This window comes from Terrapene carolina, unplaced genomic scaffold (assembly GCF_002925995.2).
Source record: "Terrapene carolina triunguis isolate 2854851 unplaced genomic scaffold, T_m_triunguis-2.0 Scaffold227, whole genome shotgun sequence".
Lineage (NCBI taxonomy): Eukaryota > Metazoa > Chordata > Testudines > Emydidae > Terrapene > Terrapene triunguis.
The window spans coordinates 4739701-4751646 of NW_020664578.1; the positions used below are offsets into that span (position 1 = coordinate 4739701).

General features: G+C 53.8%; 1 protein-coding gene across 1 annotated transcript; it reads left to right on the forward strand.

Annotated features, from left to right (window-relative positions):
• Positions 1-7007: 7007 nt before the first annotated feature.
• On the forward strand, positions 7008-11008 carry MLLT11 (MLLT11 transcription factor 7 cofactor). Its single transcript, XM_024212742.3, has 2 exons — positions 7008-7139; positions 10058-11008. The coding sequence occupies exon 2, from the start codon at positions 10064-10066 to the stop codon at positions 10331-10333; it is 270 nt and encodes an 89-aa protein (XP_024068510.1). The 5' UTR covers positions 7008-7139; positions 10058-10063; the 3' UTR covers positions 10334-11008.
• The last annotated feature ends 938 nt before the right edge of the window (positions 11009-11946 follow it).

Genomic DNA, 11946 nt, shown 5'->3' on the forward strand with positions numbered 1-11946 from the left:
CTCACCACCTGCCCTGCGTCTCCTCTGCCCTGCGCCTGGCACAGTCCTTGATACCAGTGCTAAGTGACCCCGAAGCAAGGAGGCAGTGCGGCCTAGGTGACTGCGATTCTGTTCTTGGCTCTGCCACTGCTCAGCAGGGGGCTTTAGGTAAGTGACGTAAGTGACCCCCGTGCCTCGGTTTCCCCATCTGTAAAATGGGGGTAATGATACTGCCCTCCTGTGTGAAGCGCTTTGAGACCGACGGATGAACAACGCTATAGGAGCACTCGGGGTTATTGTTACCCGGTGTGAGTGCACAAGGCACGGAACCACACCAAGTCCCCGCCCTGCGTATACGCTGTCCGGGATCAGCAACTACCTTCATGAGTAGCTGCACGTTTACCAGGCGTGCGGGCTGCAGCGGAAGGGCTCTCAGTGGGAATAGAAGCCTCTTCTGCTTGCCAGCCATATGGGGAAATAATTCACTGCTTGGGGCCGGGCTTTGCCGTGAGTGGGCAGAGGGCATCATGCGACGATGGGTAACATTTTCAAAAGCCCGTAATGCAAGAGCCTCTGTCCCATTTTCAGCTGCCACAGAGGCACTCGGGAGCCTACGGCAGTACTTAGGCCCAGATTTTTAAAGGTACTTAAGCCTTGCTGCACTCAGCCTTCCAATGCCAAACTGATTTAGGAGCCTAGATACCTTTTTTGATTGTGGACCTTTTGCAAATGAAATTACCCGTCTTATCTACACCAGAGAGCTGTCCCCCGTCAGCAATCCCGGTGTAGTTAAAGCAGAACCACCGCCTAGTGTGGCTGTGGTTACATCAGTATACAGGTGTTTATATTGGTACAGCCGTTCCCATGCAGGAAGGAGAATAAGGTATAGCCGTATACAGCACCTTTAAACCAGTATAACAGTGCCCACACCAGGGGTTGTACTGGTCTTATCGGTTAAAAAAAAATCACACCCTGTAGGTGTGTCTGACCTGGAGCTGGAAGGTGGAATTCCCAGCTCCAAGAGCGAGCATCTATTGCCATGGCAGTGCAAGCAGCGGGAGGGGGCTCTCCGCCCAGAGTACGTTCCTAGTATCCCAGACAGGATCGTCCTTGGGCTAGCCCCACCCGCTGCTCGCACCCCCGTGGCTACACACTACCTGGTTATACCTAGGACGGAGTACGGCAGAAAGGGATCAGGGGGTCAGAGTGGACCACAAGCGAAATATGAGTCAACAGTGTCACACTGTTGCCAAAAAAAGCGACCATCATTCTGGGCTGTATTAGCGGGAGTCTTGTAAGCAAGACACGGCATGTCATTCTTCCGCTCTACTCCGCGCTGATTAGGCCTCAGCTGGAGGATTGTGTCCAGTTCTGGGTGCCACATTTCAGGAAGGACGTGGGCAAATTGGAGAGAGTCCAGAGAAGAGCAACAAAAATGATTAAAGGTCTAGAAAATATGACCTAGGAGGGAAGATTGAAAAAACTGGGTTTGTTTGGTCTGGAGAAGAGAAGACTGAGAGGGGACATAACAGTTTTCAAGTACATAAAAGGTTGTCACAAGGAGGGAGAACAATTGTTCTTGTTAACCTCTGAGGCTAGGACAAGAAGCAATGGGCTTAAATTGCAGCAAGGGCAGTTTAGGTTGGACATTAGGGGTACGTCTACACTACGAGATTCATTCGAATTTAGATAATTCGAATTTGGGAAACAGATTGTATAAATTCGATTGTGCGCGGCCACACTAAGCACATTAATTCGGTTTTTAACCACATTAATTCGGTGGTGTGCGGCCACACTACCCCTAATTCGAATTTACAAAATCGATTTTGGTGCTACTCCGCTCGTCGGGGTGGAGTACAGAAATCGATTTTAAGCGCCCTTTAATTTGAAGTAACTGGCTCCGTTGTGTGGACGGGTTAAGGATTAATTCGGATTAACGCAGGTAAATCCGAATTAAAGTCGTAGTGTAGACCAGGCCTAGGAAAAACTTCCTAACTGTCAGGGTGATTAAGCACTGGAATAAATTGCCTAGGGAGGTTGTGGAATCTCCCTCATTGGAGATTTTTAAGAGCAGGTTAGACAAACCCCTGTCAGGGATGGTCTAGATCAGGGGTGGCCAACCCATGGCTCCAGAGCCACATGCGGCTCTTCAGAAGTTAATATGCGGCTCCTTTATATTGGCACCAACTCCAGGACTGGAGCTACAGGTGCCAACTTTCCAATGTGCCGGGGGTGCTCACTGCTCAACCCCCTGGCTCTGCCATAGGCCCTGCCCCCACTCCACCCTTCCCACCCCCTCCCCTGAGCTGCCGTGCCCTCGCTTCCTACACGCCACAAAACAGCTGATTGGGAGGTGGGGAGAGAGCGGGAGGCGCTGATCAGTGGGGCTGCCGGTGGGTGGGAGGCGCTGGGAGCGAGCTGGGGGCGGAACTGATGGGGGGGCTGCTGACGTATTACTGTGGCTCTTTGTCAATGTGCCGTGGTAAATTCTGGCTCCTTCTCAGGCTCAGGTTGCGCCCCCCCCCCCCCCCCCCCGGTCTAGATAATACTTAGTCCTGCCTTGAGTGCAGGGGACTGGACTAGAGGACCTCTCGAGGTCCCTTCCAGTCCTACGATTCTATGATTCTACACCAGGACAGACACTGTGTGCAGACCAGGCCTTAGGCTGCTAAGTCTCTTAAGTGCTTTCAGAAATGTCACCCCATGCAGATGTCATTCTGATAGGAGTGGGGAAAGTTTTGTCGAGGAGGAAGGTTTTGCAGTAATTCCTAGAGTAGCTAGACTCTGGATTCTCCTGATCTCCAGAAAGTCATTCCACATACCCCCACTGAGCACGCTTTGTTCCCAACTCTCATTAGTTTGGCAAACCAGGCAAATGGTGCCTCTCATGGGAACTCCCTTCTGAGCTCAGTGGAGAGGCCGGCTTACAAGCCAATTGCATAACGTGAGGCCACGTCATTTATAGACATGGGGCGCTGCAGCCCTGTTTCAGACAACAGAGGTGTAGGGATTGGAGGTCGTTCCAGGCTCGATCTTGACTTCGGTATGTTGCGCCGTCTGTCGCGACGTGCCTCGTCTGGCGAGACCTGCGTGGGTTCAGCTGTCTGAGCAGAACCCAGGACGCCCGTGCTGCGGATGAATAAAGACGTGCTCACGGAGAGGGATGCTCCAGCGGGCCGTGTTAGATGGAGAGCACCCAAAGGCAGGGCCGGCGCTTCCATTTAGGCGACCTAGGCGGTCGCCTAGTGCACCAGGATTTGGGGGGGTGACATTTTGCTGCTCTTGGAGGCAATTCGGCAGCAGGGGGTCCTTCCACGCTCCGGTTCGGCGGCAATTCTGCGGCGGGTCCTTCACTCGCTCCGGGACCCGCCCCCGAAGTGCCCCGAAGACCGGGAGCGCGGAAGGACCCCCCCGCCGCAGAATTGCCGACGACGACCGGGAGCGCGGAAGGACCCCCGCCTAGGGTGCCAAAAACCCTGGTGCCGCTCCTGCCCAAAGGATTTTTGACACTTGTCAAAAGGCTTTGCCTCCCATGTCCGAATGCATCGAGTCCCTCCAAGAAGCTCATCAGGCCGTGTGTGTGTACTTGTGCGGTGCACCAGCAAAGAGAGACCTAGTGCGCTGGGAGTGGGCGGGACTATCTGCAGTGACAATAATCCCTACCTCTTATCTAGCACTCATCAGTTGAGTTCAAAGTGCTTTACAAAGGAGGTTAGAATAATCCCCATTTTACCGATGGGGAAACTGAGGCACCGGGCAGCGTAGTGACTTGCCAAAGGTCACCCAGCAGTAGGGTGACCAGACAGCAAATGTGAAAAATCGGGACAGAGGGTGGGGGGTAATAAGAGCCTAAGCCCCAAAAATCGGGACTGTCCCTATAAAATCGGGACATCTGGTCACCCTACCCAGCAGGCCAGTTACAGGGACAAGAATAGCACGCAGGTCTCCATCCTGTGCCCTTTGTATTGGGGAACGCTGCCGCCGCAGCATGGCACCTCCACAGTGCGCACACACCTAGCACTGGGCGACTGCCAGAGGTAGCCAGGACTGCCACGGGTAGACAGCCCTGTTTCCTGTTATGCACCCCTTTGAGAGCAGGAAGCAGTGGGTGTCTCCTGCTCTCCCCAGGGATATGGACCCAAGTGGATTGGGTCAGCTGAACAGAAAGTAGTATGGGCCTTGCCACTGCCATGGAGGCAACAGTCATTCCATGGCAACATCCAGTGATGTGCTTGAGGACCGGCGGAAGCTCCCTAAAAGTAGGGGGGGGCCACCAGCACCTGAACCCTGGCCCCGCCCCCTGCTGCCCCAAGGCCACGCCCCTTTCCCAGAGGCCACGCCCCATGCCGTCCTTCTCCCCGCGGCCCAGCCCTCACTCCACCCACTCCATGCAAGGCCCTGTCCCTGCGCTGCCTCTTCCCCCCAAGTGATGGGGCCGTGGTCCCCTGTGCCCACGCCCCTGGCTGGAGGGGTAACTTGGTGACATTTAATTGCCTGTGATATGCCGGAAGTCAGAGTAGATTATTTAATGGTCCCTTCTGGCTATGAATCCACGAGGGAATCTGCCGACAACTAGGGTGACCAGATGTCCCGATTTTATAGGGACAGTCCTGATTGTGGGGTCTTTTTCTTATATAGGCTCCTATTACCCCCCACCCCCGTCCTGATTTTTCACATTTGCTGTCTGGTCACCCTACCGACAACCCTAGCTGCCCACTTGGCCCCTAGCTAAGAGTCTGGTTGGAAGGACTAGATGCAGCTCTGGATTTTCCTCCTCCTTGGTTTATCCCATCGAATCTGTGTGCTCCGGATCAGTTTCCCATAGGGTCTGTCATTCGGCATCCATCAGCAGAAAAGCAAAGGAAAACAAAGCTACTCGACCTCCTCGGAAAACACCAGAGAGAAAAATGTCACCAGTTTCGGCAGCAGAGTTCTCACACCTGCTAGGTTGTGCAGCCCCCTCCTCCACCCCAACCCCAGCTGGGCTAACATGACGGAACTAAACGTGGGTCTATTGAGGGAGAGAGAGCGGATCCTCACTGCTACGCTAATGGCCCAGGCGCTGAGATAAGTGGATCTGAAAGCAAAAACAAGGAGACACAAATAGACAGTCTGAAAACCTAACGCAAAGGGAGCTTGGCTTTGATGGGAATTATGTGCACACAGCAACAGGAAAACCACTCCAGCGGAGGTCCCAGAAGAGAATTCTAATCCTATGCCAAAAATATAAGGTCTAGGATAGTAGAGGCGGATTTTATATCCTCGGGAATTTGCTAGGAAGCCGGAACAATACAGCCTTATTTGGTATGGGGTCTTTTCAAACGGTGTCTTGAATTAATTAATTCCTCCCTTGCGGAGCAAGAGCAGGTTCTAAAGGATTCACAGGTCAGTTTCCCCTCTGGAGCAGAACTCGGGTGCAGTCTCAGGTATTTGTTTAGTGTCATTTGTTTATTTGCAAAATGTCCCCAGCTCCTCTACGAGACCTGCCCCGACACCCTTCCCAGAGCAGAGCTTTTACCAAAACACCCTGTCTTGATTTAAAACTGGTCAGTGACGGAGACTCCACCACGAGCCTCGGGAGGTTAATTGTTCCGGGGGTTAATTGCTCTCCCTGTTAAAAACGTGCGCCTTATTTCCAATCGGAATGCGTCTGGCTTCAACTTCCAGCCGTTGGAGTGTGGGCTCCCTTTCTCTGCAAGACTGAAGAGCCCCTATTAAATATTTGTTCCCCATGTAGGTACTTATAGACCGTGATCAAGTCCCCCCTTAACCTTCTCTTTGTTAAGCTAAATAGACGGAGCTCCTGGAGTCTATCATTGTAAGGCAGGTTTTCTAATGAATCATTCCCGTGGCTCTTCTTTGACCCCTCTCCAGTTTATCAACATCCTCCTTGACCTGTTGGCACCAGAACTGGATGCAGGATTTCAGCAGCGGTGGCACCAGTGCCCAGGGGTGAAAGTAACGGGGAAGACTTACCGGTACGGGGACCGACTCCGGTCCCGGGAAGGGACGGGGCCTCGGGTGGAAGGGGCGGGGCTGGGGGTTCAGCATCCCCCAGCCAGCCCATCTGTGTGCTGCCTGGCCGGCGCCAGCGGCGATTTAAAGGACCCGGGGCCGGCCGGAGCCCCGGACCCTTTTAAATCGCTGGCCCGGGGCAGCTGCTCCTTCCTCCCTCCCCCACCGTTGGTGACCGGGGGGGGGCAAAAGGCACAGCTGGGTATGGGCTGGTACCAGTGGCCAATTTTTACCGGTATGCCGTACCGGCCCATACCGGTTTACTTTCACCCCTGCCAGTGCCAGATACGGAGGTAAAATAACTTCTCTGCTCCCACCTGAGATCCCCCTGGTTATGCCTCCCAGGATCCATTAACCCTTTTGGCCACAGTGTCGCACTGGGAGCTCATGGTCAGCTGAGCACCCCCCCATGGCCCCCAAATCTTTTTCCAATCACTGCTTCCCAGGAAAGAGTCCCCCGTCCTGCAAGTACGGCCGGCCTTCTTTGTTCATAGATGTATACACGTCGCCCTATTAAAGCGGATAGCGTCTGCTTGCGCCCAGCTGACCGAGCGATCCAGATCGCTTTGTATCAAGGAACGCCCGTTCGGTTTCACCAAAGAGCCTCCGGATCCTACCATTTTCAAATGAACGTTGCTTGCAGTTGTGAGCAGGTAGAGAGGAAAAGTATGGCGCTCCTCAGCCCACACCTATTAGCATGCAGAAGATGGTCCCTCCCATTTCATGCCCGTGTATCACAAGATTGTTCTATTTTAAAATCCTCTTGTCGTAGGTTTTCCCTAACATTATAGAACCTGCAACTAAGATCAAGTGTGCGGATGAAGTCAAATGGCTTCTGCTTTCAAGCCCGCTCCCCACCCCGACTATAATAAAGCCTGGGTGAGCCACTTAACTAGCAGAGCGTTCATACAGCTGAATCATCGGCCCACCAGCCCTGGGAGGAGGGGTAATTAATCTGCCTATTTAGGAGAGGCTGCATTGCGGAGACAGACAGACACGCGCGCACACTCACACCCAGACAAAAGCAAGGCAGAAAATTCTGCAAGCCTGCCTGACGCCCAGCTGCAGCAGAAGACGCTTGCGGCACAAAGAAGACCCTGTCAGCTGGGTTAGCAGCCACCAGATCCAACCCTTCCTTAAAACAGGTAAAAAAGCATCACTATTCCTTAAAACGAAAGCTGAGTTGCTTCGGGGGGGGGGGTTGCTGAGGCTTGGATTGCTGGTGTGTCAGCCCTCAGAGGCTTTCCATGCATCTGAAGAAGTGGGGGGTTTTACCCACAAAAGCTTATGCCCAAATAAATCTGTTAGTCTTTAAGGTGCCACCGGACTCCTCCTTGTTTCTGTGGATACAGACTAACACGGCTGCCCCCTGGTACAGGGAAGGAGAAGAAATGGAACGTATAGGATCAGTTTAGCACTAGGCTTTCACTGCAGTGGAATAAAGGCTCCAGTCCCCCATCGCACCTGGCTGATTGCCCGTTAACATGATTCCATTAATAAAGGTGACGCGCTTCTCTTTAGCCCTGAGGACGACAGGCAACGCAGAGGACTCTCCGAAGTGTAAATTGCCTTTTTTAATATCTGCCTCTTTTTTTAATATGTATAATTACCCTCCCTCATCACGGCTTAGAGGCTGGCGTCGTTGAGTGCGTTTCTAAATCAAGCAGATTGCCCGGTGCGAACCGCATCACGGAGCTAATGTTAATAATCTGCTGTCCTCTTGCGAAAAGAGAGCCGGAAATATACCCGTGAGCAGAGTGCTATTTAAAAAAAACACAGTTGTTCATTTTATGGAAGGGGATGACACACAGTCTTTGGATTTTTTTAAATTTAGAAGCAAACTAGTCCCTGTGTAATTTGATGGGAATGTGAGCGCCCAGTTGCAGGGGAGGTCGGAAACCCATTGGAATCAAGCCTCGTAAGAAACCGTCAGTGGAAAGCGAGGGAAATCTAGGTATATAGACTGATTGACTGTAAAATCAAAGACAGCGAGGACCAAAGGACAGAGTTCTGCCAGGGAAACCCACATTAAGGGTTGGATTCACTTGGACTAGGGTAGGACAGGTCTTTGGGGAGTGGGGAGAATTGTATATTAAGGTGGTATCAAAGTGAAGAGCAAGAGCGGGGGAGGGGCTCTGCAGCACATCCGTCTGGGTGGGGCCATTGCAGGAACCGTCTGGCTCGGCACACAATGGATGTCGCGGTTTGGGATGTGCCGTGCAGCGGGAGGTGGGAGAGGCGTCTCAGGTGTGTGATGGGGGGGCCTAGAAACCCCAAAGCAGAGCTCTGTTACAGCCAATTGGACATGATTGGGTCCTGATTCTGCTCTCACATCTGGCGGGGAGGGGGCTGGACTGATGTCAGTGGAGTGACTCCTGTTTTGAGCAGGGGCGTGGTGGAAAGAGGACGAAGTCCTTTGTCTTTGTGGGCGTGTGTGGGGTTAGGGTATGCATACACACCCCCTCCCCACAGATACACACGCATGCCCACACAGATATACGCACACATACCGTGGCAATGCCTCTTAGACTCTTCTCATCAGAAGAGCTCAAAGTGCTTTACAATGGAGGTCAATATACCTTTGAGGAAATGGGCCATTATCCCATTGTATAGATGGGGAAACTGAGGCACAGCTGGCCAGTGGACAAGACAGGAACAGAGCCCAGATCTTCTGAGTCCCAAGCCAGCGTGCTACCCACTAGGCAACACTGTCTCCCCCACAGGCGTAGGTGTGCATGTACACACACACACACACACACACTCTCTCACTCACTTTAATATATATATAATATTCTATCCGGAGAGTTATAGTCAAAGGATAGCAAGAATTTGTTGTGCGTCCTTATCATGAATCCTACTAACCCTAATTCTATTTCTGTTCCTGTTTTATTCCCATTGTCCGCACTTAGTTCTGTTCGTGTTCCCGGTCACCCGCAAATTTTCAGCACTAGAAACAAACCACAGGGGATTTTATTTCCACGCCCCACATGATTAGTTTCCTACCATGCAAACATTAGGGTGGCTCCTTCCGAGAACGTCTGTATCTACATATCCAAGGTAAATGCTATAGCGAAGCCAATCATAAGCCCAGATCCTGAAAGGGAGTTAGGCATAAATACCTTTGAGTAGCTAGGCCCTAGCTCTTACCTGGCACTTTTCATCAGCAGCTCTTAAGGCACTTTACAAAGAAGGTCAGTCGTGTCACCTCCATTTTATAGATGGGGAAACTGAGGCCCGGAGCAGTTAGGTGACATGCCTGAGGTCGCCAGGAGGCCAGTGGCAATGCTAAGACTAGAACCCACCACTGCTGAGTCCCAAGCCAGTGCACTAGGCAGCACTGCTTCAACAAGCTGCTTTTGATCCTTTATCAAAACAGGACAAAATGGCCGCTGAGGTGCAACATGTGGGTGCTGGGATAGGAGGCCTTGGCAGCCTGGGGAGGGGAAGATCCGGAAGGGCTCGGGGGCTGGGACCTGTCCCAAGATTTGTGGAATGTTTCCATCCCATAATTTCCTCATTAGGAGGTGTAGGCGGTGGTACCACCTAGGGCCCCCGTGATGCTACACAGACACAAAGTAAGAGACAATCCCTGCCCTAGAGACCTTACGATCTCCCTAGACCAGACAGAGGAAGGTGCCAGGACTAATTTACAGATGGGGAGCTGAGGCCCAGATCTTCAAAGGTGCCTGACAGCCTGGGCCGAAGTGACCTGCCCTAGGGCACAGAGAAGGGCGCTGGGACAGAGCCAGGACTAGAACCCAGTGTTCCTGGCTAAGGCCTGCTGCCTTCTCCACCTGCCCACACAGCAATATTCTTCGCCGGCAGCATTGATGGGGGAAGGGACCATTGTACCCCCAAAGTCTAACTGTGGTGAAATGGGCTGAGGGGAGGCCCCAGCGGATGACGTATTGGGGCCCCAAATTTCTCTCCATGGGCCTGTTCACAGGTTCAGGGCCTGGGTAATCATGAGGCAGTAACGTTTTAGATCATTCCTTAGCCCGAGTGGCTAGGACTGTGCAGTAACCTGCGTCTTCAAAAGACTTTTCCGTCCTCTTCCTTCTAGGCGGAGATGCTGGACACGGCGAACAGCCAGTACAACTCCTTCCTCTATTGGAGGATGCCCATCCCGGAGCTCGACCTGGCGGAGCTGGAGGGGCTGGGGTTGACCGACGCGGCGCTCTACAAAGCCAAAGGAGGTGTGGGCAAGCGGTCCGGGGCCTGGAAGCAGCTCAGGCAGGACATCTCCGAGGAAGAGGACACTCTCCTGCAGTTCAACAGCTTCAATTTCTGGCGCGCGCCGATAGCCAGCGTTAGCGTGTTCGATTTTGATCTGGTCTGATGCCAGCGGCCCAGGCACACAACCGGGTCTTTTTGGTTAGGTCTCTGTGTTGTCCTTTACTTTGAAAGTGGTTGTTGACGATGCTGATTAACGAGTCGCCCAGTGATGACACCTCTAAGGCTCACCGTCCGTGTTTCCCCATCCACCCACCTTCTCTCTTCTCAAGGGTATGTCTACACAGTCAATGCAGGCGTAGGCACACCTGAGCTAGCGTTACTCTAGCTGGCGTGGGTAACCATCGCAGGGTAGATGTGGCAGGCGGGCCATTTGTCCGATTTTAAGCTGGGCTGTGCTGTTTTTCTGTGGTTGGGCCTCTGTCCAGCACTGGGATAAAACCAGACATGGGTTTGTCCAGTATCAGACACAGAGGACACCATGTTGAAGAGTGCGCCCCTCTGCCCCTGCCGGTGGGACTGGGGTCAGGGGCAGTGAAGCCTCCCCCAAAGTGGGGGGGCAGGGACCCCTACCCCCTCCGTGGCACCGCCTCTGCCCCTCCTCTTATCACCGAGACCCCACCCCTGGCCAAGCCAGAAGCCGGGCTGGGGAGCCTGGGCCCCTCCACTTACCCAGGGTACAGGGGGCTTGAGAGCAGCCCCTGACCCTTGTTCCCACCCCCTCCCCAAGCCCTCCGCCCAGGGCAGGTGGAGGGTCCGCGGCTCCCCACAGCTGCCCAGGCTCCTGTTGCCGGTCTGGCCAGGGGGCGGGGCCTCGGGGGAAGAGGAGGGGCAGGGACAGGGCCCGTGGCAAAACGTGGTCCCTGCCCTCCCCCGTTCCAGTGCCCGACTGGGGTGCTCTTCAACATGGCATCCGCAGGGTCATGCCAAAGGGGCAGCGTCACACAGCTGAGGTCGGCCCCACGCCATTCCCAGAAGTACTGAAACGTCTGGTATTTCTGGGGATGCATCAGTGGCCCCCTTAACATCTGGTGGCCCAGGCTAGCCACCCCAGTACTAGCCTGCCAGAGTCCCGGGGTGCCTATCTGGGTTGCCAGCCCATGCCGAAGTCCATCTCACCCTTTTCTACACTGCTATTGTGACTCACGCTGGCTAGACCAAAACGACCCGGGGCGTGCCGAGCCGTACTGCCGTCACACCTTCACGTGCCCGTGCTGAGCTCAGAAGTGTTGGAAGCCACAGTCCGTTTGTCTTGGTGTGAGCAGGCATTGTGCCATAGCTCTGACCGTACCTGTGCGACAACGGGCTAGAGAACCACCAAGTAGCGGTCGGATTTGAGCTCATTCCTGTTGTGTTTTATTAAGAAACGTGGGTGCAAACAGAAGACCACCTCACCTATCCAAATTCTCCTCTTAGCTGAAGTCCGATTGCATTGCCCTGGGGGAGGCGGACATCCCTGCTTCTCTAACCCCTCCCCCCGCATTTTTCCAACCTGTGCTCAGTCACCCACCCTTTCCATTTGGATATTCAAGGTTTCTCTGCCGGACATCGCCAGCAGGCCCTTTGTTCTGCTCAATTCTGATCAGGAGCAAGCAGGAGTGCTGCCAGCTTTTTTGCCGCCCTAGGCGGCGGAAGGTCCCGCCCCCAAAATGCCGACGACGACCAGGGCAGCCGAAGATCCGGCCGCCGCGGTCGCCGCCCCCCAAATGTTAGTGCCCT

What these genes read in the sequence shown, in the direction of transcription:
- MLLT11 (XM_024212742.3), top strand. Translation starts at nt 10,064, where the DNA reads ATGCTGGACACGGCGAACAGCCAGTACAACTCCTTCCTCTATTGGAGG.